Source organism: Bufo gargarizans, chromosome 2, assembly GCF_014858855.1.
Source record: "Bufo gargarizans isolate SCDJY-AF-19 chromosome 2, ASM1485885v1, whole genome shotgun sequence".
Classification (NCBI taxonomy): Eukaryota; Metazoa; Chordata; class Amphibia; order Anura; family Bufonidae; genus Bufo; species Bufo gargarizans.
This window is the reverse complement of record NC_058081.1, coordinates 644,447,903-644,471,480: the sequence shown is the minus strand read 5'-3', so window position 1 is coordinate 644,471,480 and position 23,578 is coordinate 644,447,903. Positions and strand designations below refer to the sequence as shown.

Below are 23,578 nucleotides of genomic sequence, written 5' to 3'. Positions count from 1 at the left end.
ATAATGTCTCTGCCAGGACTACCAGCTTACATAATGCAGGCGATGCTGCCAGCAGATGTGCCCTCAGTCATAACCCACTTGCCATTTCTGGGAAACGGGTGAATCCTGTCCACTTTCTCCACACAGCACTGGTTTCCCGTTGAACACAGTAAATAGACATAGCCCCTTTAAGATGAGCCCCAGCTGGTGCTGAAGCTGAGCATGCTGGGAGTACTATTCAGTCTGCAGGCCTGTGTGCTGAGGAGAATAGAGGCAGCTCTGCTCAATGGAAGCCTCCTGCAAGCTGCTGGGGACCGAGCCCGGGACAGGTAGGTGCCCCGAGTCCTGCTCCTCTCCCTCCCAGGTGATGGGGGGGTCCTCTGCACAGGAAGGGGGAGGACCCCCCACAGGGACCCCAGGAAGTTGTCCACCATCGGCAGCAGGGATTAGGGGGCTGTGCAGTCACTATTCCTGCACGTCCACCTCCCTCCCCAGATGCTGTGGACATGACTTTTATTGTAGTTCCTGCCCTGGCTCGTGCAGGGCACCCATAGGTGACAATGTGGGGGGGCTGGGGCTTTGTTCAGGCTTCCCAACACTTCGCAGACAGGTCTTACTACAGGTTTTTTTTCTCATCCCAAAAAAAAAAAAAGAAAGAAATTATACCTCTTTGTGCAAAATATTTCTGCAGTATTACAGTATTTCTGTTTGATGTGTGGAGGAGACCCAGGAAATGCTGCACTTTATACATATTTAAGTTGTATTTATTTCTGTGTCTAGTGTTGCTTTTAACAGGTCGCTGTTCATACTGTGCGGCCTTTATTAGAACCTTAAATAATCGTAAAAATTCTGAGGAGCCCTTTGAGTAGACCGGCAGCCCTGTGACAGACACACCTTTTTTTTTTTATTTTTATAAAAGGCATTCTTGCTGTCTATAATATTTGCTGTATATAATATATTTTTTTTTTTGCTTGTTTAATGTTTTTATTCAGCAGAAGGAAATCTGAATATTGTTCTTTTGTTTCAGTATATTACATTTAATTTAAAAAAATTCTATAAAAGTGAAATAAAAAAGGATAGCCTTTATTTTTTATGTCTTTCTATAGAATTATTATTATTTTTGTAAATAAAATGTATTATATAATATATTATAATTTTTATTTATTTATTTTTTTAGAATAAAATGTGGCAGTGTATGCTTTTATTTAAACACTTGCCGGATACTTGCCAAATAAAATAACATCTAATTTATGTCGCGTTATAGGAGGGCACGGGAAAACAATTTATTAATTGATTACGCATGAATTTCCGGTTTCTGTCATAAAATTTTCCGTCCCATAGCGGATCATTGTGTAAGCTGCGATATTCCATAGGTCTCTACTGTAATGATGGTGTTTGCGTTGTAAAGAAAACCGTGCGTCGTTCGGTTATCTCTGCTGAATGGAAAATGTGCGAAATGTTCAGCTGTGTATTTAGTGTGGGCGTGAACTGTGTGAATGCATCTTTAAGTACTTTTCTCGTCCTGAAGCGCGGCAGCGGCAGGAGGTCCTTGAATGTCTGGGCTAGACAATGGGGCACAGCAGAATTTTAATAATTCTACTTGACAAAGGCCCCATGTCATATTCCTGTCTTCTGTCTCAGAATACAAATTCAGAGATACCTATTGCAGTAGGAACTCGTGACTGGCTTGCGGCGATTTTTATCTTATTTTATTTTTCTTAATAAAAATGAGTGGTTTGTACAAATTTACAATGTAAGTAAAAATGGAAAAAATAAAATAAAAAATTGCATAAAATGTGTCAGTTTTGCGGCTGCTGTGTTAGAGCCCAAGTCTTATTGTTTGCCGTCACGGCTGGTTCAGCAGATGCAGCAGGTATCTTACAGGAAGGAAGGAATGTGGTGAACTGTAGACTGTTATACCAAAGTCTGTTTTCTAACCACATTGTCACCAGGCCTGTAGTGAATAGCGCATGCTTCATTGTCTGTTATTTTGATTGATATGGCTAAGAAGGTTCTCCAGGATAGAACAGTTGAAGACCTGTCCCCAGGATAGGTTATTAATATCAGATTGGTGGGGGTTCGACACCCTGCACCCCCACCCATCAGCTGTCCGGTGGTAGCTCCATTGTGTAGTGAATGGGAGCGGCACTGCAGTAACAAACCCCAACCAGTAGACAGTGGGCCGAGCTGTGTAGTTCTGGACCCTGTTTCCAGCGCTGCAGCTATTCACGGACACCTGATCAGCGGAGATGTGGGGTGTCTCCTTTAAAGGGAGTCTTTCACCTAAAATGACCATTATACACCACAAACATGATGATATCCATTACATTACCCATATTATAATCTTACCTTTTCATATTGCTGTCCATCACCTATTTTCTCTTAAAAACACTTTTATTCCATATGCTAATTAGGTTCTGAAGGTGCCCAGGGGCGGTGTTTATGCGGCCAGTGCCCATGTTCAAATCAAACCCCTCCCCTTTCACCCCTCTGGCCCACCCTAGGTTCTTTAGATTCCATCCTCCCGTCATTGACAAATCTGGCGCCTGCGCCGTTCAACATAATCCTTGCTCCTGCGCACTCCATTACCCACTATGGGCAGAGGCAGCAGAGCGTTTATTGTGCATGCGCCGGCCCGCACATCCCGATCTTGCGGAAGTTTACTTCCGCCGGCTAGATTGGGAGGTACGGGCCGGCGCATGCGCATTAAACGCTCTGCTGCCTCTGCCCTAGTGGGTAAAGGAGTAAGCAGGCGCAAGGATTATGTTGAACGGAGCAGGCGCATGACCCACAATGCAAGTCAATGGGGGACGGATCCGTTTTCTCTGACACAATAGAAAACGGATCCGTCCCCATTTAATTTCATTGGAGTTTATGACGGATCCGTCTTGGCTATGTTACAGATAATACAACCGGATCCGTTCATAACGGATGCAGACAGAAGCGTTTTTGCTAAACCCTGCCAGATCCAGCAAAACGCTAGTGTGAAAGTAGCCTAATGGGTTTAAAGAGGCATTCTTCCCCAAATCCTAAAATAATAACTTGTTAGTATACTAACCTATAGGTTATATGTCTCCTTGGTCCTCTGTGAGCTGCAGAGACATATACAGGTACAGAGTCGTTTATCCATAAACCTGCATATGGAATCATGGACACAGACAAGTACAGCCGACCGCTCTGGGGCTTCCTATGACAGCCCTATTGTGCTGTAATACTGTATGAGCAATGTACACAAGCTCTTAGATTTCCTCAACCTTTTTTCACTTAGGATGGGTTGTTCTGATGTTATTTGGTTGGGATCCACAGAGATGCACATGTGTATCAATTTGTCAAAAGATAAACCATGCAAGCCTAAAAAATGAGGCTGTCCCTAGCAATCAACAGATCACCATGAGTTCTGGTTTCTACACTCCCCAATGATCCCCTGTTACTGAGAGGGGAAGCTGCGTCTCTAAGGGACCCTCTCTATGACATCTGTATGTCACTGGGGCATATGAAAATGGGTTTTCTTCATGAAACATCCCTTTTAACCTTTGGTGAGTTCATTAACACCCTTTTTTGTAAGCACACTAAAATGAGATTGGGGCTTAAAGAACATGGATTCTGAATCAAAAGCCATTCTGAGCCTACCCTAACATGATAGGATCTGTACGTAGAGTAGAAGAATGAGGAGAAAAAAGTATCCCCCCAAAATTACACCTGACAGTTCTCCTTAGCCAGAGAGCTGCCCCTCATCATGTCACCTCTAATGATTGATGTGATTTTGGGCTGAGGATAGTTCATCTATTGTCTTTAAAGATCTTAACATCTATGAATACATTAACCAAGATCTGCTTATCCTAAAGGTGGAGCAGGCTAAGGCTGGGTTCAGACCTGAGCGTACTGAATGTACGCTCTGTATGCGCGATTGTACGGGCGTTTGCAATCGCGCATACAGAGACAAGCGAACGCCCATTGTCGCGCGTTCCCACTGAAGTCTATGTACGGGAACGCGCGACAAGACGCCCCAAAGAAGCTCCTGTACTTCTTGGGGCGTCGGGCGTTTTACAGCGCGATCGTAGGCGCTGTAAAACGCTCAGGTGAGAACCATTCCCATTCTTGCCTGTTGAGCGTTTTACAGCGCGTAGGAACGCACTGTAAAACGGTCAGGTCTGAACCCAGCCTTAGACCTTCTGTCTAGACCTGCACCAGATATGTCACTAGGGCTCAGGCTGGATGATGAATCTGGTGCAGGGACGGACACTTTTCTCGGACTCTATACCGACTATTGGTTGGCTTACTTTGAGACAGATTTTTATGGCAGAATTGTGATGCAATTTTGGAACCAAATGGTGAATCTTAAGCCCTGTCTCCTTTTCCTTGAATCCCCAGCTGCTTTGGGGGCAGACCTGTGAAGGAAGCTTACCGTACTTACCTGCTTCTTTACTTTACTTCTGTACGTTAAAAGGGATATCCTGCAATTAACCTGTAACTAAACCTTTATATAAAAAAAAAAAAAAAAAAAAACACAAAGGGACAGAACTGCTGCTCTGAGTGCTCTTGGCTTTTGGCTCCGCATGGCTTTTCAGATTGGAGTGCAAATCACATAGACTTTCTGTTAGATCTGGCAAAACCGAAGAATCTTTCTCTTGAATTCATGTGTCTACATTTTGGTGTTACATACCTGGTATTGTTTTTTTATTTATTCTCTCTCTCACTTCTAGTGTTCTTTTACTGGATGGGCCATTTACCAATGAGCAAAATCTTTTTATTTTTTTTATTTAAAGGTGTTTTCCAGGCTGTTAATATTGATGACCTATCCTCTATAAGTGAAAAATGCCATAAAAAACTGTGGGAAACACATTGTTTGAGAGGAGATTAAAGGGGTTTTCCAGTCTTTTAATATTAATGGCCTATCCGGAGTTTCGGACCCCCACCGATCAGCTGTATGAAGAGAAGGCATGCACCGTCTCCCGTCTCTCTTCCTGCTCGCTGCTATGTCTATGGCAAGCAGGAATGAGAGACAGGAGATAGAACGTGCGCTGTATGAAGAGAAGGCATTTCTCTTAATACAGTTGATCCGATCTGACATTGATGACTTAGGCCTCATGCACACGGCCGTTGTTTTGGTCCGCTTTCGAGACGCCGTTATGGCGGCTCGGATGCGGACCCATTCACTTCAATGGGGCCGCAAAAGATGCGGACAGCACTCAGTGTGCTGTCCGCATCCGTTGCTCCGTTCCGTGGCCCCGCAAAAAAAATATAACATGTCCTATTCTTGTCCGCGCTTTGCGGACAAGAATAGGCATTATATTGAAGGCTGTCAGTGCCGTTCCGCAAATTGCAAAACGCGCACGGACGCCATCCGTGTTTTGCGGATCCGCGATTTGCGGACCGCAAAACATACCACAGTCGGAAACACGCTGCTGGCTACTGCTGGCGACTTGGGATGGTTTTCAGAGGTGACAGGTTCCATTTAAGCTGAAGGGCTCTTTCACATGAGTGATTTTTATTTTTTTGGTACGGGTGCAATGTGTTGTGAACACAAAGCATCCATACAGAATCCTGACCCATTCATTTATATGGATCTGTGTACATGAGCATCAGTTTTTACGCGTTAAGGAAAAATTGCAGCATGTTCTATATTTTGCGTTTTTCAAGCAGCTCTGGCCCCATAAAAGTGAATAGGGCTTGTGTGAAAAAACAGAAGGCATCCAGGTGCAATGGGTTTTTCATGGGTGGTTTCTAGGAGATATAGATTGTTAGTCTTCCGTTTTTCTTCACGCGCATGAAAAACACATAAAATCTGGATGGGAAAAATACAAACACTGAAGAAAAAACTGATTGAACTTGCCTGCAAAACCATCATAAATGGATTTGATTTAAATTAAACAGATTTAAATCACGATTTAAATCACTAGTCAGTAAGGCTTGATTTAAATCATAGTTTTCTACATAAAGACTAATTCTTGCTGGTATAACTTATAATATGCAAGTAGATGAAGATTTTTCACAACTTTTTATATTAGTTTGATTAGGTTGATTCTGCATTCATAGGTTTGTAGAAGTTAGGATTAAGGTCTTTTTCTCAACTCTGTTCATGTTATAACATTTTTGCTGTGAAGAAGAGGCCTGTGATCTCTGCTGAGTCAAATTCAGTTTAGAGAACTGCAAAAGTAAACCAAGCATCTGTGATAATATCTTGTAGGCAGAGAAACTGCCCAATAATCTTACAAAAACCTTTGGAAGAGCATGACATTGTAAATGGATTAATGGAATTTATTTACCAAAAAAAATAAACATATACAGCCTTATTCCACATAATTAAAAAAACTAATCTATATTCCATGATGGAATAACCTTTGGATGGTAATATATCTTCCTCAAAAAGCATTTTATATAAAAAAATCCTATATATTTTATTTTTTTTAATCATAGATTTGTATCCACCCTGCAAGTCTCACAATCCATATCGCCCACGTGAAAGAGTCCTAAGGATTGCTGATTGCTTTGAGTCGTCTTTGTGTTGTACCCGACCTGTCACCTCCTGACATGTCTCTTTTAGTAATAAATCATTATGATGCTGTGAGTTCCGGTCAGAGGAGCATTGTTCGGTCTGGGAAATGTGGACTGAACGCGCTCATGTGAACTGACCAAAAGGTAGCTTTAAAAACCTGTCGGGACACTTCTCTGAGCTGCTTGTAAAATGTTCTTGGCTGTAACTGGTAATTGTAGCATTTACATCACTGTCATCTGAATCGCACGGCGATGCAAATAAATCATATTTCCCAGGATGCAAATGATTTTCTGTGGCGAAGGTCATTTGATCAGTCGTTTTGATGAAAGCTCGTTAAATTTGGGAGGGGGGATTACAATCTTCCTGTCTGAGGCCAGCTGCATTATAAAGAAAAATTATTAAAGTAGAATGAAAAATGAAAGTAAAGCCTCATTTACACGTCAGTGTTTCACGGACATGTGATGTACGTGTTCTCCAGCACACGTCCCCATTCATTTTAATGTGTGTATTCAGATATCAGTGATTTAGCACGGTCCGTTTGCCCATGTTTTTAGCACGGATGCATGCTCTATTTTGCCCGTGTTCATGGATCCATCACTTCCATTATAGTCTATGGGTCCATGAAAACCATGGATGCCATCCATGTTGCATCCGTGTTTCACGGATCATTAAGAAGAGATGCTTTAAAAAAAATTTTTTAGCTGTTCAGTGTCAGTAAAACACTGATGCAGCACAGACAGCAAAAAACGGACACACGGACCCAACACGGATCCTTCACGGATGCATCACTGACCACCTGCTCACGGATTTGAGCACGGACATGGACGTGTGAATGAGGCTTAAGTAAAATGTGTGGCGGATGTATCTATAGATTTCTCGGAATGTCATACGTATTATGGGAATTTTAATTATTTAAAAAAATCTAATTTATAACAACTTGAAATAAATGTAAACAACATTGTAAGTGTAATATTTAACCCCGTCTTTGCTGCGCTTCACTTTTTACAGGATGATTTTTGCTTTGATTTCCTTTGAAGCTACTGTTGCTGTTTTTGTCTGAGCCGTCTCCATAGTCAATAATATCCTCCTGTGACTTGTGGGAGGGAGAGTGTGAAGGAGCAGACGGTCTCTCTTGTGTTACTTGACATCTGCTTCAGGGAGCTGCCCATCAATGAGTAAACATAAAGGTGTGATTCCTGGTACTTTTCCAGGTTCTACTCATCTCTACAGTAATTGGTTCCTCAATATCTCCCAATAAAGGAACACTAAAGTGAAAAGATGAAAAATGAGCACAAAAAAATACCAGTATCAAGCAAAAAAATTAACAACTACTGAGCAATTTTTGGGGGACTTTTATATGTTTCGCTATAGAAAATAAGGCATTATCTAGATACTACATTTCAAGGAACAAATGGTTAGTAAATCCAGTTCACACTTGAGCTTCTGGGGACTAAAGGGGTTGTCCAGGGGGAAAATTATTTTGTTCTAAAAAAAATAAATAATGAATTAATACTCATCCTCACCAATTCCCCATCGCTTCCATTCTATCACTAACCAAGTCCCTGCTTGTCTCTACTTCCTCAGCACACAGGAAAGTCCTAGAGATTTCTGCTCAGTGAGCCACCTAAGCCAGTGAACGGCTGAGCAGGCATCTCTAGGCATTTCTTGTGTGGCAAGCCAAGACTAGGTGGTAGAAACCAGCGGTAACCTGGTAAGGATTTGGTATGGAGGGTTGATGTGGGTGAGTATCCTTTAGATTTATATTTTTATACCACTATGAGCCATTTCTAATGAGTGGGTGAGGGTAAGTGTGCAGTGCCCCAGAGCTGGGGGCAACTGCAAATGGTTTGTTATTTAATGTATTGTCATGTGATGTAATGTAATGTATTGCATCCTGTATAACTGTATATAGTCCTTGCAAGAGGTTGGGTGAGGATCCAGGATCCGCCCCCAGCTCAGTTGCTCAGTCTAGACTAGAGTAGACTAGAGAGGGATGAAGCAGTCCTCTATGCTCCTCTTTCTTAGGCCTCAAGCTACAGAGACCCACAATCTCTGCATGGTCTACAAAAGGAGAAAGACAGAGGAGGGAATTGGAGGACTTAGAATTTGGCTGAGCATTGGAGTCAGTATGGTAACCTACTACCAAAAGCTGATAAGCCTGCTGTGAGGGACACTGTTAAGACACTTGGACACGTCTCATGCCTTCAAAACCCTGTGTTCCACAGTGAACATTAAAGCCACCACCGCAAGAGTATTGAACCATAGATTCTACTGGAAGAGACCTAGGCAGGCTAGAGAGGGAAGAGGGCCGTAACTACCGGGCCGTAACTACCATCCATGCCTAAATCGTTACATCACTATCTGGGAGAGAATGGCACTGTGTACAGTTGTAACTGTCTGCTATAATTGAATGCACTACAACTCCTGTTTTGAACTTGAGTAAAGATAGACGTTTAGTTTTCTACCTCTATCTTGGGTGTTCTGACTCTTACACCATATGCTGGCCATTGCACTTCAGACGCCCTGTCTTGCACCCATACAAACACTTAACATCAGGGGCACTCCAACTACCAACTCAAGCAAGAGCCCCAGAACCAGAGTGTGCCCCCGAGGGAAGAGAAGATATGCCCTCCTTTTAGTGTACGGCCCTAGGGAGCAACGGTGTGAGGACAGCCATTGTAATTGGCCGTTACACCCAGAGCCACTACCACTCTCATCCTCTCCTCAGGGGCTTGCTGCAAGTGTCTTGGACAGTCCTTTTTAAGGCTTTGCTGCTATAGAATTATTATTGTTGCGGCAACCTCCATACTTTGACAGACACAATTTTCTAAATTTCTGAACCGCTTGATCTGGTAACTGCAGGAGGACTTAATAAGAACCTTATTGCATGCCTTTGATTCTGCTGGGAGACTTCAAAATGTTGTTTAGAGAGAAAGCGGAGTACTGTAACCACCATCATTGTTACTGATGATACTCTTCTATTGAGAGAATATTACACTGTGATATGCTGTGGAACTGTGCCTTGTTACTATTTGCACCTCAACCCCTCTATTGACCACTTGGTAAAGAGAGACTTTATTTATTACAACTATCTAGCCTGATCATTGTCTTTACTGTCCATGGGTCCTGCCGTGCACCCAGGCAATCCTCCAACATCAACGCCACCCCAACCGACACTAGGCAGGAGCCCCAATACCAGGGCATGCCCGAGGTAAGAAAGGGTGTGTCCTCCAGTCACTGCATAGCCATAGGCAGCCAAATCCACAAATCCCATCCTCCACTCGCTCCTCCTGGGCCGTCCAACAAGACCCCCACCTACCACATGCAGTTTTTAATATTTATGTCTTCCTTTGGTGGTAGAGAGTCCCTTGTGGTCTCCACAGACATGATCCACCACTTTAGGTAGATTCCACCACTTTCGATCTACTAGAATGGACATAGGTGAGTAACTCTGTCTCTCTGTGAGATTCATACACAACTTTTTGTTTCAGGAACGTACAAAATCAAAGTTAATTCTTGATTTTATTTATGGCATTCTTTTCTAGATTTTGTATCTGATTTAAATGAGGGTTCCAGCCATTGTGGGGAGATGTCAATGCACGACAATCTTAATCGAGATCAAAGTGAGCGTGTGGTAACAGGATTATAGACCGAAACCATATTAAATGGCACATATAAAGAGATCTAAACCATGTCAGACGTGTAACATGCATAGAGCCTGAGAAGAACATAGAGGAGTCTTGAAAATGGACAGTTAATACAAGTTGGTTTGTTTTATTAAAGGGTCCTGTATACTATGCAAAACTAAAAGGAGGTTTCCACCAAGGGCAGTTCATCCTCAATCATGAGAATATTTGTTGTGTCTTTCACTGGTTTGCTGGTGGCTGTTGAGCCAATCTGGTAATCCTTTTTGGCCAGTTAGTCTCCTCCCATCGCTCCGATAGTAATGAGCAGCATGTGGAGCAGGAGAGGAGACAGTAATGGGGCACTGCGGGCGAACGGAGCGGCGCCCAGGACTAATGGTGAGTGCTGGGGCATCGCTGGGCGCCGCTCTGTGGGAAATGGGAATAGTCCTATTTGGTAGCGCAGTGCGCCCGCCCCTCCTCAGCCCCTCTATCCTCATTGGTGGCGCAGTGCGCCCGCCCCTCCTCCCCCCCTCTCTTCTCATTGGTGGCAGCGGCAGCAGCACAGGGGGAGGGAGGACAGCTTCCTTCTCCCCGTGCTGCTGAGAGAACATGAGCGCGCCGATAGCAGCGCGCTCATGTTCAGAGATACTAGACTGCGCAGAAGCGCAGCCCAGTATCGAAAAACGGAAATCCCGGTATCGTATCGATACCGGGACAAAAGTATCGATTGGGTATCGAAATTTCGATACCCGCAACAACCCTATGCATGACACACGGAGGGTGAAAAACTAAAACATGGACCAAAGACGGATCGTTTGCATACATCTTCACAGATGAAAAGTGGACTGATTTTTTTTATTTTTATTTTTTTCACGAACCTCAAACAGACACGGAAATGTGAACAAGGCCTTAGGCTGGTTTCGCATGTTGAAGCCTTGGTGTGTTTTTGTTGCTTTTTTTTTATTTCTCCTCTTGGTTGTGGAAAGCTGCAGCCAAAAAAAAGCAGATCACGTTCAAAAAGTGTTATCCCCACTGTACTTGCCAAGATTGTGGATGGTAAAATCTGGGCATGTAAGCCCTGCCTTGGGAATGCCGACTTATGGATGGTCTGTTCCGGTTTTCTGTTTGGCCCATATGCAGAACCATTCACTTGAGTGGGGCTGCAAAAAACGGAAATGACTCCATGTGCAGTCCATGTTCGTATGGCCGTTCCGAAAAACATGTCCTATTATTGTTGGCATTACAGACAAGGATAGGGCTGTTTCCGCAAAATATGGCACTGTCGTGTGAATGTACTCTTAAGGAAAGTCTCTGAAAATTCTGGACTGTTGGCATCTATATCCAACTTTTATAGAGAGTCATTGCATATGTGCAGCCAATTCTACACTGGGAATGGGAAGTAATTGTCAAGATTTGTGGTGAGTCCACTGTTTGGACCATACATAGAAACCTAGAATGTGTCGGCAGATAAGAACCATTTGGCCCATCTAGTCTGCCCAATATACTGAATACTATGAATAGCCCCTGGCCCTATCTTATATGAAGGATGGCCTTATGCCTATCCCATGCATGCTTAAACTCCTCCACTGTATTTGCAGCTGCCACTTCTGCAGGAAGGCTATTCCATGCATTCACTACTCTCTCAGTAAAGTAATACTTCCTGATATTACTTTTAAACTTTTGCCCCTCTAATTTAAAACTATGTCCTCTTGTAGACATGACCTGTTGATAGTATTTCTGTGGTTGGAGGTACATGACTGACTTTTCGTTGTGTCTGGGATAAGCAGCGCCAGAGGATTAGACTTGCTAAAATGTATGATCCTTGTTTCCGCAGACTGGATGATTATAGTTGATGGTGAATTATAGTCAGTTCTGCCTACAGTTATATGCAGCCAGCTTTAGAACACAATCATATGGACTCCATTGGGGGAGATCTATCAAATCTAGTGTAAAGTAGAACTGGCTTAGTTGCCTATAGCAACCAATCAGATTCCACCTTTCATTTTTCACCGCATCTTTGGAAAATGAAAGTGGAATATTATTGGTTGCTATGGGCGCAGTTGCTCACGGCAACCAATCAGATCACAAAAAAACTAGGAAGGGAGTTAACCCTTCCAACACCAGGCAGAGGAAGGAAGCCACTTAAAGGGGAAGTGCACACACAAGCACACACCTGATGTGCCTATATCCTGCTTGTGTTTGTGAGTATTCTGGCAAAGGTATAGCGGTGTATGGTTAAATGGTGCTTCACTATCGCTGCACCTTTCTGACATTTCACTGGATGTTCTAAGATAGAGGACGTCTGTGAGACTCGATTCCTCTGTGGGGAGTGAGAGATTAAATTCCTGGGATAAGTTGTGTGGAAGGAAAAGACGCGCGGCCTCAAATAATCTGTCCAGATTTACCTCGTGTGAATTGTGTGGGACCTGACCCACCAAAGGGACGGACATTCTCGGACCGAACGGGGTCGGGTCTTAGAAAAGTCCTGAAATTCAGGATACAGCGGTTAAGCATACAGATGTAACAATATTACAAAAAATAGCAATGGTCATTGTTACTCACTTATTTTGGAATAAATCTCATTTTACCTTATGTTTTTAATCTTTTAGGGCACATGTAATCGGAGACGTTGACAACTTTGTGATGTGCGGCTTTCTAGAATCTACCGGCAAGTCACAATGAATCAGGTAAGGAAAATGGCTACCAACCATCTGTCCTGCGCCATGCAGTTTGTTTGATAGACTTCATTTGCACAAGTCGCATTGTAAGGCCTCTTTCACACTTGCGTTGTCCGGATCCGGCGTGTACTCCACTTGCCGGAATTACACGCCGGATCCGGAAAAACGCAAGTGTACTGAAAGCATTTGAAGACTGATCCGTCTTCAAAATGCTTTCAGTGTTACTATGGCACCCAGGACGCTATTAAAGTCCTGGTTGCCATAGTAGGAGCGGGGAGAGGGGGAGCAGCATACTTACAGTCCATGCGGCTCCCGAGCGCTCCAGAATGACGTCAGAGCGCCCCATGCGATCACGTCATCCATGCGCGTGGGGCGCCCTGACGTCACTCTGGAGCGCCCCGGGAGCCGCACGGACGGTAAGTATGCTGCTCCCCCGCTCCCCGCTACACTTTACCATGGCTGCCAGGACTTTAGCGTCCCGGCAGCCATGGTAACCACTCTAAAAAAGCTAAACGTCGGATCCGGCAATACGCCGAAACGACGTTTTAGCTTAAGGCCGGATCCGGATCAATGCCTTTCAATGGGCATTAATTCCGGATCCGGCCTTGCGGCAAGTGTTCAGGATTTTTGTCCGGAGCAAAAAGCGCAACATGCTGCGGTATTTTCTCCAGCCAAAAAACGTTCCGTTCCGGAACTGAAGACATCCTGATGCATCCTGAACGGATTTCACTCCATTCAGAATGCATTAGGATAATCCTGATCAGACGGAACTCTATGCCGGAAGACAAGAACGCAGGTGTGAAAGAGCCCTAAGGCATTAGTCCAGCCAAATATCTCAACTGCTGCATGTACAATAAGGAGTTAACTTGCAATCCTAATGAATCACTGGTAAGCCCCTATTAGATTTGTTGCAACTTTGTCTGTGGGTGCATCAGAAAAATCACATCTACTCCAGCTAGGGCATAAATTGGCACTTTGGGGCTCATTTATCAGAGACAGATTATTACACCAGACTTGTGATGTATAATGGCACATCTTGGGCTTTTTCTCCTTTCCACTAAGCCCCATCCTGTTGTCAAGCTTGTTGGAAAAAACTGTACAAACCCTAGATGCACTAATGTGCACCACTTTTTAGGCAGATTTTTGGCACAGAGACATTAGTAAATCTGGGCCACTGTGTTTATAAACCCTGTACCATGACATCACTGTATGCCTGTACTGTGACATCACTGTGTGCATTATCCCCTGTACTGTGACATCACTGTGTGCATTATCCCCTGTACTGTGACATCACTGTGTGCATTATCCCCTGTACTGTGACATCACTGTGTGCATTATCCCCTGCACTGTGACATCACTGTGTGCATTATCCCCCTGTACTGTGACATCACTGTGTGCATTATCCCCCTGTACTGTGACATCACTGTGTGCATTATCCCCCTGTACTGTGACATCACTGTGTGCATAATCCCCTGTACTGTACCCAGAGCTGTTCTAACACATTGGTGGTCCCAGTGCAGAAATTTCATGAGTGGGCCTCCTTAGTGCCCCACCACAGTGGTTATACCCCCCTTAGTGCTCAGACAGTAGTTTTCTCCCTTAGCGCCTTCTTCACAATAGCATGCTCCCTGCGTGCCCCTCACATTAGTTATGCCACCTTAATAGTACAATTCTACCTTAGTGCCCATTCACAGTAATTATGCCCCCTTAGGCCTCTTTCACACGGGCGTGAGTTTTTTTGCCCGGATAAGAGCCGGGTGCGTTGCGGGAAAATGCGCGTTTTTTTCTGCGCAAGTGCAAAACATTGTCATGCGTTGCACTCGCGTGAGAAAAATCGCGCATGTTTGGTACCCAAACCCGAACTTCTTCATAGAAGTTCGGGCTTGGGATTGATGTTCTGAAGATTGTATTATTTTCCCTTATAACATGGTTATAAGGGAAAATAATAGCATTCTGAATACAGAATGCATAGTAAACCAGCGTTAGAGGGGTTAAAAAAAATAAAAAATCATTTAACTCACCTTAGTCCACTTGCTCGCGAAGCTGGCATCTCCTTGTGTCTCCGCTGCTGATGAACAGGACCTGGGGTGAGCTGCTGCATTAAATAGAGCTTAAGGACCTTCGATGACGTCACTCCGGTGATCACATGGTACGTCACATGATCTTTTACCATGGTGATTCACCATGGTAAAAGACCATGTGATGACCGGAGTGACGTCATCTAAGGTCCTTAAGCTCTATTTAATGCAGCAGCTCACCCCAGGTCCTGTTCATCAGCAGCGGAGACACAAGGAGATGCCAGCTTCGCGAGCAAGTGGACTAAGGTGAGTTAAATGATTTTTTATTTTTTTTAACCCCTCTAGCGCTGGTTTACTATGCATTCTGTATTCAGAATGCTATTATTTTCCCTTATAACCATGTTATAAGGGAAAATAATACTGATCGGGTCTCCATCCCGATGGTCTCCTAGCAACCGTGCGTGCAAATCGCATGGCATCCGTACTTGCTTGCGGATGCCATCCGATTTTCACACACCCCATTCACTTCTATGGGGCCTGCGTCACGTCAAAATCGGAAAATATAGAGCATGCTGCGATTTCAACTGAACGCACAAGTGATGCGTTAAAAACATCGCTCATGTGCACAGCCCCATAGAAATGAATGGGTCAGGATTTAGTGCGGGTGCCATACGTTCGCCGCACGGATCGCACCCGCACGGAAAACTCGCCCGTGTGAAAGGGGCCTTAGTGTCTTCTTGACTGTAGTTATGCCTCCTTAGCACCCCTTCACAGTAGTTATGCCCCTTTGGTAGCCCATAACAGTAGTTATGTTGGCTTGAAAAAGCCAACATACTGTTCTTTGATTGTTTGAGCTTACCGTATTTTTCGCCCTATAAGACATAGGTTTTTGAGGAGGAAAATTAAGAAAAAAAATATTTTGAACCAAAAGGTGTGCTTTTGGTGGGCTTTGAACTAATGGTAGCCTGTGAATTACACTATTATGGGGGATCTGTGGATGACACACTGTTATGGGGGGTCTGTGGATGGCACTATTATGGGGGGTCTGTGGATGGCACTATTATGGGGGTCTGTGGATGGCACTATTATGGGGGTCTGTGGATGGCACTATTATGGGGGTCTGTGGCTGACACTGTTATGGGGGTCTGTGGCTGGCACTGTTATGGGGGTCTGTGGCTGGCACTGTTATGGGGGTATCGATGGCATGACACTGCTATGGGGGCGTCTGTGGATGGCATGACACTGCTATGGGGGGATCTGTGGATGGCATGACACTGCTATGGGGGGATCTGTGGATGGCATGACACTGCTATGGGGGGATCTGTGGATGACAGATAAATAGCATCTTATGCTATTTGTCATCCACAGATTCCCCCCCCCCCCCCCCCATAACAGTGTTAGCCACTGTGAATTACCCCCAATACAGGGGGTGGTGGCTGGCATCTACACTAGCTTTGTAATGGCACCGGGGCCCAGTGCAGTCACTGTATTCTATTAAACCGGGTCCCGCTCACTGTACTAATCGTATCTAACTGCAGGCAATGTTTAACTATAGAATATGTTCAATGCAGCAGCCTGTACTTACGACCATAGCAGGCAGGAGGCTGGGCGGGCGCTGGCAGCGTAACTCACTATGTCACGTGCCCGCGCCGCCTGCTTCATTCATAAAGTGGGCGGAGCAGGCATGTGACGTAGGAAGTTACGCTGCCAGTGCCCGCCCGCCCAGCCTCCTGCCACCTGCCTGCTACGGATGTAAGTACAGGCTGCTGGATTGAACATATTCTATAGTTAAACATTGCCTGCAGTTAGATACGATTAGTACAGTGAGCGGGGCCCGGTGCAATAGAATACAATGACTGCACCAGTACAAAACTAGTGGCCGGCCCCCAACCCCTCCTCCCTCCTCGCTGATACACCTCCAACCGTGCTGCGTAGCATGCGGTCGGCAGTGTATCAGTGTAAACGGCAGCATTCACCCCATAAGATGCACTACCATCTTATGGGGGGAAAAGTGCGTCTTATAGGGCGAAAAATACAGTATTATTCCATTTTATTCTCCCCCCCCCCCTTTTTCTATACGCTATTCCTCCTACAGTTTTGTTGTTACAAACGCCAAACTTTCCACACTTCTTCGACCTTTAGTGAGGTAAGTTGCTTGAGCCCCTGCGGCGGACCACCGAAGACCTCTTTTTTTCTATTGACTATGACAGGGAAAATCTTCAAATCGCTCCCACTCACACCGTTTTGAAGCTACACTCCCCAAACTCGGACCACATATTGTTAGTGTCAACCCGAATAAAAAAGGTGAATTATTTGGGGGAAGTGGGCGGAGCTAGCAACGGCCAATGAAAAATGTTGCTATTTTCTATACGCTATTCCTCCCACAATTTTAGGAGTACAATTACTAAACTTTGCACACTTGTTCGGCACATACCCGAATAAGTTGCTTGTGCTTTGTTCACCGAAACCCCACTTTTTGCCATAGACTTTCATTGGAAAACCTGAAAGTTTCTGTCGCATTTCGGGGACTCTAAAAAGTGGGTGGAGCCACAAACAACCACTCAGATTTTCCCTATTGGCTTCAATGAGAAAATGTAAAAAGCTGTCATTCTCACAGTACTTAAGCCAGAGTACGCAAATATGGCACCGTGGGTCACTGGGGTTAAAATGTATTTAATAAAGTGGGTGGAGTCTACAACGGCCAATCAAATTTCAGCCATTTGTTTAAATAGAAAAATTTAAAACTGCCGCTGCTCTTAGACTGTTAATGACAGGGTCCTCAAACTTGGCACAGTTGGTCACTGGAGGACTGGGTTTAAGATTCTGAAAAGTCGGCGGGGCCAAAACAACAAATCAGATTTATTTGATTTAAATGGGAAAAACAAAAAATGCTGCCATTCCCACATTATTGATGTCATGGACATCAACTATCACAAATGTGGTCATTGGGTGTTTACACTTCAAAGTTAGAAAAGTGGGCAGAGCCACCAACAACCAATCAAATTTCACTCATTGATTTTCAATAGAAAACAATAAAACTGCTGCCATTTTTTCACGTTGAATGGCATAATTCCCAAACTTTAAAGTGTTAGTCACTGGGTGACTGTGGTTCACAATTAGGAAAAAAAGTGGCGTGGCAACAACAGCCAATCAGATTTCAGCCATTGACCTTAATGAAAAGCAGATAAACTGCTGCTATTATCACAGTTTAAATGCCAAGTGTCCCAAACTTAGCACAATTACTCACTGGGTGATTGCGGTCAAAATTTAGGGAAAGTGGGTGGAGCCTAAAACAGCCAATCAGATTTCACCTATTGACTTCAATGTAAAACTTTCAAATACTGCCATACTCACAGTTTTAAAGCCAGAGGCCCCAATCTTAGCACAGACCATGATTGGGTGACTGGGCTTAAAATTTGGAAAACTGGGCGGAGCTTAAAACAGCCAATCAAATATTAAATAGTACTATTCAATGGGAATATTTAAATTGCTGCCATTCTTACACTGTTAATGGCAGGGTCTTCAAACTTGGTACATTCGGTCATTGGGTGACGGGAATTCAAAATTGGCTTCAATGAAAAAATGTAAAAAGCTGTTATTCTTACAATATGAAAGCCAGAGTCCCCAAACTGGCACCATGGGTCACTGGGTGAGTGTGGTTAGAATTTAGGAAAATTGGGTGGAGCCTTTAACAGCCAATCAATTTCTACCATTCGTTTTATATGGGAAAATTTAAATTACTGCCGCTTTTTGACTGTTAATTGCAGGGTCCTCAAATTTGGCACAGTTAGTCATTGGGTGACTTGAGTTCAAATTTTAAAAAGTGGGTGGAGCCACAAACAGCCAATCAGATTTCTAGCCAACATCCTGTGGTTTCTTTATCAACGACACCATCTAGTTATGACTTGTTAATTCTCCACTCTCAATAGTGCTGCCCCTTTTGTGTCCCCCTTACGATACTGAATCCCCTGTAGTTTTAATAAAATAAAAAAGTAATACCTAGCCCTGTTCCCCCGTGAATGGAGCACCCCATCCCTGGCTTGTGCTCACTCCCTCTCAGCTCAGCAAGTCGCTAGGCAGAGTGTATGCCAGTGAGTGGTTCCCTGCTTGAAAATTGTATTAAACTGTATTTGCGTCCTCAGGACACAAAGTTGAAATCAGGACATGCCATGATTGAAATCTGGGACTGTCCCATTGGATCCAGGACGGTTGGGAGGCAAGAGTCATGTGACCTTCTTCTGGTGGGCCAGGTGCAACCACCCTGTTTGCCCTATGGTTAAAGCAGCCCTGACTATGACATCACTGTGTGCATGATTTTGTGCTGTAATATCATAGTGACATCACTGTATCCCTGTTCTGCCAATTTTGCTTCCATTCCAGCCTCCCTTCTCTCTTAGGGTCCGATCACACGTCCGCAAAATGGGTCCGCATCCGTTCCGCAATTTTGTGGAACAGGTGCGGACCCATTCATTTTCAATGGGCCGGAATGTGCTGTCCGCATCCGCATTTACGGATCCTCAAAAAAATAGAACATGTCCTATTCTTGTCCGCAATTGCGGACAAGAAAAGGCATTTTCTATGAGAGTGCCGGCGATGTGCGGTCCGCAAAATGCAGATTTTGCGGATCCGCAAAATACATACCGACGTGTGAATTGTTGTAGAAAAATTAATAGTTGTAATCAGCTCGCATCAAAGTTTGTGTAAGGAAAAAGGTTAATTTTTCTACAACAGAATGGACCCTTATAATGCAGATATGCTGAACCAGGCATTTTTTTTTCTCCAACAATAAACCCTCAAACAAATGTTTAATTTCTCATTCAATGTGGTTCCCGTCAGCTGTAATTTTCACACTATTCATTCTCTGATCTGTGACGCCTTTGGTACAAAAACAACTCTTGCAGTAGCAGCATGAATACTGGGGAATGTAATCTCCAGCAGGGTGGGTGCTGCTGTGTGCCTTCACTATACCCACTGAGTACTGATGTAAGGGAGGTTTAACTAAAGGTTACACTGTGGAGGATGTGCAGCAATGAGCGCTCAATGAATGTGCATTGATTTCCTGCCACCTACAGGTTGTACCAGCTGATAAACACAAATTTCCAATTTAAAGGGCAAATGATTTCTATTTTACTTTAAGTATTGCCTGGAGGTAAAACTCTAAATGCTTACCAATATGGCCGCTCCTTTTTCATGGGCCACCTTGTATATTCAGGAGCAGGGCTCCTTTAGGCTGGGGCTATAAGACAACACGTGTTCCTCAGAAAAGTCACGCAACTTATCTGAAACATGATTTTGAGGGTCTATTTTAGAGCTATGACTTGGCTGTAGTCGCAGGTTAGTCACAGTGACACGCCACTTGGATTGTGTTCTATAATAGCGCTGTCTCATGCGACTTGTGCCCAGAAATCCAACCGCTTTGGATTTTCTGTGACTGACGTGTGGCAGTGGCACTGCAACACCATTGACAATCACTAGATGCAATGCCGCTCGAAACATGCCACTGTTTGGCCCCAGCTTTTAAGGGGCCGAAGTAGAATGTCTTACAGATGGCCACAATTACACCCATAAAACAGCACCCTGAAGTCCCCAATAGAGAATTGGAGATGACCTGTTTCTGGAGGGTCAGTTTAGTGTAGGTTATGGCCAAAGCTGAACTATCACTAACATGTATGTACGTCATGTAAATAGACCATATATCATGCTGCAGATGCTGTATGCTGGAAGCATGTTGTTCTGTTGATATTCAAAGTATCTCCCAGGAAAGAGAACCTACTCGCCAGCGCCCTCTTATTGAAAGTGGTCATCCGAGTCAAGATCCACCTTTCCAATAAGCCTTGGGATTTGACAACAGAATATATTCAAGCTGGATATCCATCCTTAGACAACTGCGTACTAATTGAATAATTAGTACAAAAAGATATATAAACCACGAGTTTCCATTCCAAATTTGTAGACATTTTCTGCTCCACCCGGGAACAACCGCTACAACACTGACCATGTCCCGTTTTGTGCTCCGTTTCACCGGACAGTCTCGCCGATATCAGATTTATTGGCACCTATGTTGTAATCCTGAGTAGAACACTTCAGGATAAACTGAGAGCAGAGCAATTTTACCATACATTTCATAACATGGAATCCCCATTCACAGGAAATTATTGAGCCTGCCCCTGATCCACACAGAAATGCCTACTTTTGGCTTTTTGCAAAAGCCCCACACACTTTGAAGTCCATTTTATGGGACAATATTGCTTCAAAAATGGGCAGTTGGGACTATTGTTCTGGCCATAATATTCCTTAAAGGAACAGCTCCGTTCAAAGTGTAGTGGTTGTGTCAGGTTGTTCAGTTTGGCTCTCATTCACTTCAATGAGAGCTGAGCTGCAGTAACCCAGCACGGCCACTACACTTTGAACTGCGCTGTCTGCTTTCTTCTTCATTCAAGTTCTAGTGCCAGTGCTGGAGTCTGCAGAGCACAGCTGATTGGTGGGGTAGTGGAGTGTCGGACCCTCGCCGATTTGAATATTTATTACCTATCCTGATAGGTCATTATTTTCAAGATCCTGGAAAACTCCTTTAAGTGGTTATGTGAGATTCTGAGATTCAGACAAGTTCTCTAAGGCCTCCTGCACACGACCGTTGTGTGCACCCGTGGCCGTTGTCCCGTTTAACATGTTTTTCTGCGGTCCCATTGACTTTCAATGGGTCCGTGGAAAAATCAGAAACTGCACCGTTTGGCAGCCGCGTCCGTGATCCGTGTTTCCTGGCCGTGAAAAAAATATGACCTGTCCTATTTTTTTCACGGCCAACGGTTCACGGACCCATTCAAGTCAATGGGTCCGTGAAAATCACGGATGCACACAAGATTGGCATCCGTGTCCGTGATCCGTGTCCATGATCCGTGTCCGTTTTTTCCTATCATTTCAATGGCAAACTTGACTTAGATTTTTTTTTCATTTTTCATGTCCGTGGATCCTCCAAAAATCACGGCAGACCCACAGAAGAAAAAACGGGCACGGATCACGGTACAACGGAACCACGTTTGTGTGCAGGAGGCCTAAGTGGTAGGAACCTATAAAAATGAACTCCTTGTCCCATAGTGTTGGTCCCAGTATCAGACATAAACTTCATGCACTCCATAGTTGAAACAAGTTGGTGCTTATTTTTTATTTTTTTTTGGTGCAATTTATACGTGTGACGTTTCGTTCGAATGACCTTTTTCACGCACGATTGCCATTGGTGGTATAGAGAAGGAACATCTGGTGCAGTGGAAAGGTGTCACCAAGAGATGAGGTGCCAGTATTTAGACCTCATGATGCATTTATAGTGATGTGGCCATGGCATCCAATTGCTGCTGAGGGTCGAAATGTTACTATTAGGGATGAGCAAACTTTAGTTTCAGGTTCAGCGTGCAAGGTTTGGGTTATCTAAGAATTCCGTTATGGATTCTGCTACCACGGATCATAAGTTATGGTCTGTGGTAGTGGAATCTATAACGGAATTCTTAGATAACTTGAAACACAAGTTCGCTCATCTCTAGTTACTATAGATAAACCATCGGGGTGGATGGATGATGCAAACGCTTGCTTGAGTCTGCATTTACATACTTTGCGCCATCTTTATCAATTGTCGCATGTTATATTTTGTACACTTTTGTGTAGAAATGCTACTCCAGTTTTGTTTTTGTTTTTTAACCCTACCCCTCTACTGGAGTAAGTTTGTGACTTTTTTTCACCACTTAAAAAAAAAATTGCAGTGAGAGATCTGGAGTGAAGCTATGCTAATGAACTAACCATTGCTAACTACCTGCTTTTCAAAACTGGAGGGCAAATAACCCCCAAAAAGACACAAATGTCTTACTTTTCAACTTTTTAAAGCCAGAAGTGCAGGACATGATAAATTCTCGCCATGGTGTGACATGCACCTACTGTATGTACAGTATTTAACCTCAAGCACGCTACTGTATTACAATGGTGATGGACATTGACACAGGACAAGGATTTTATTTTCATTATTACAGATCTTTGCTGCGAGGCCTATCTCGGACAGCGCCTCAATAAGCTCAGTTCTACTTCAGGTGGATGAGAACAGCATGAAGAAAAGCTGGAGTGCTATCTTGTACGTCACAAGGTCTCTTATTCCTCATGGATGCTGATGTGCCCCAGGATGGAGACACACTAGTTCCATCTGCTAGGGCTTCATTTACATCTCCGGCTGCCTAATCCAGCACAATTGCTGGCTGTCGGCCAAATAAAAAAACGTTGCATGCAACGATTTCTGTTTTGCCAAAACCCGGCATTTATGCAGGAAATCAGCCAGGTCATTGTCAGGCCTCATTTAGGTCAATGGAGATCTGGCAGTGAAGCAGAGGATCCAACAGTTTTCCTGGTAACATCCTGCAGATCTGACTATTCGACCTCAAGCACACTACTGTATTACGACTCTGTACATCTTGGAGCCGTAACACTCCACCCATAGAAGTCTGAGGCTTGCATTTACTGCCATAAAACAATTGATACACGATACTTCCCTAGAAGCTCTCTGCATCGTCAGAATACGGTGCTGTATATAGACAATCAACTATACACATTATGCAACCTGTATGCTCCAGATTATACCCAACACTTATGGCTAGCAGAGACCTTTAAGAAAATAGAAGACTTTTGGGAGGGCATCCTGATCGTGGCCAGTGATTTGAATGTCTTACTGGAACCACCTTTAGACTACATGTCTGGTGGGACTGTGAGTTAGGGCCCTTGCACACGACCATATGCCCACCGTGAGCG

General features: G+C 44.1%; 1 protein-coding gene across 1 annotated transcript in view; it reads left to right on the top strand.

The window, feature by feature from the left end:
• The first annotated feature begins 245 nt into the window (after positions 1 to 245).
• LOC122928884 (PR domain zinc finger protein 2-like) overlaps positions 246 to 23,578 on the top strand; it is a 207,841-nt gene continuing 184,508 nt past the window's right edge. Inside the window, 2 exon segments of the mRNA XM_044282179.1 lie at positions 246 to 308; positions 12,711 to 12,788. Of these exon segments, the coding sequence (XP_044138114.1) occupies positions 12,780 to 12,788 (9 nt within the window). The 5' untranslated portion in view covers positions 246 to 308; positions 12,711 to 12,779.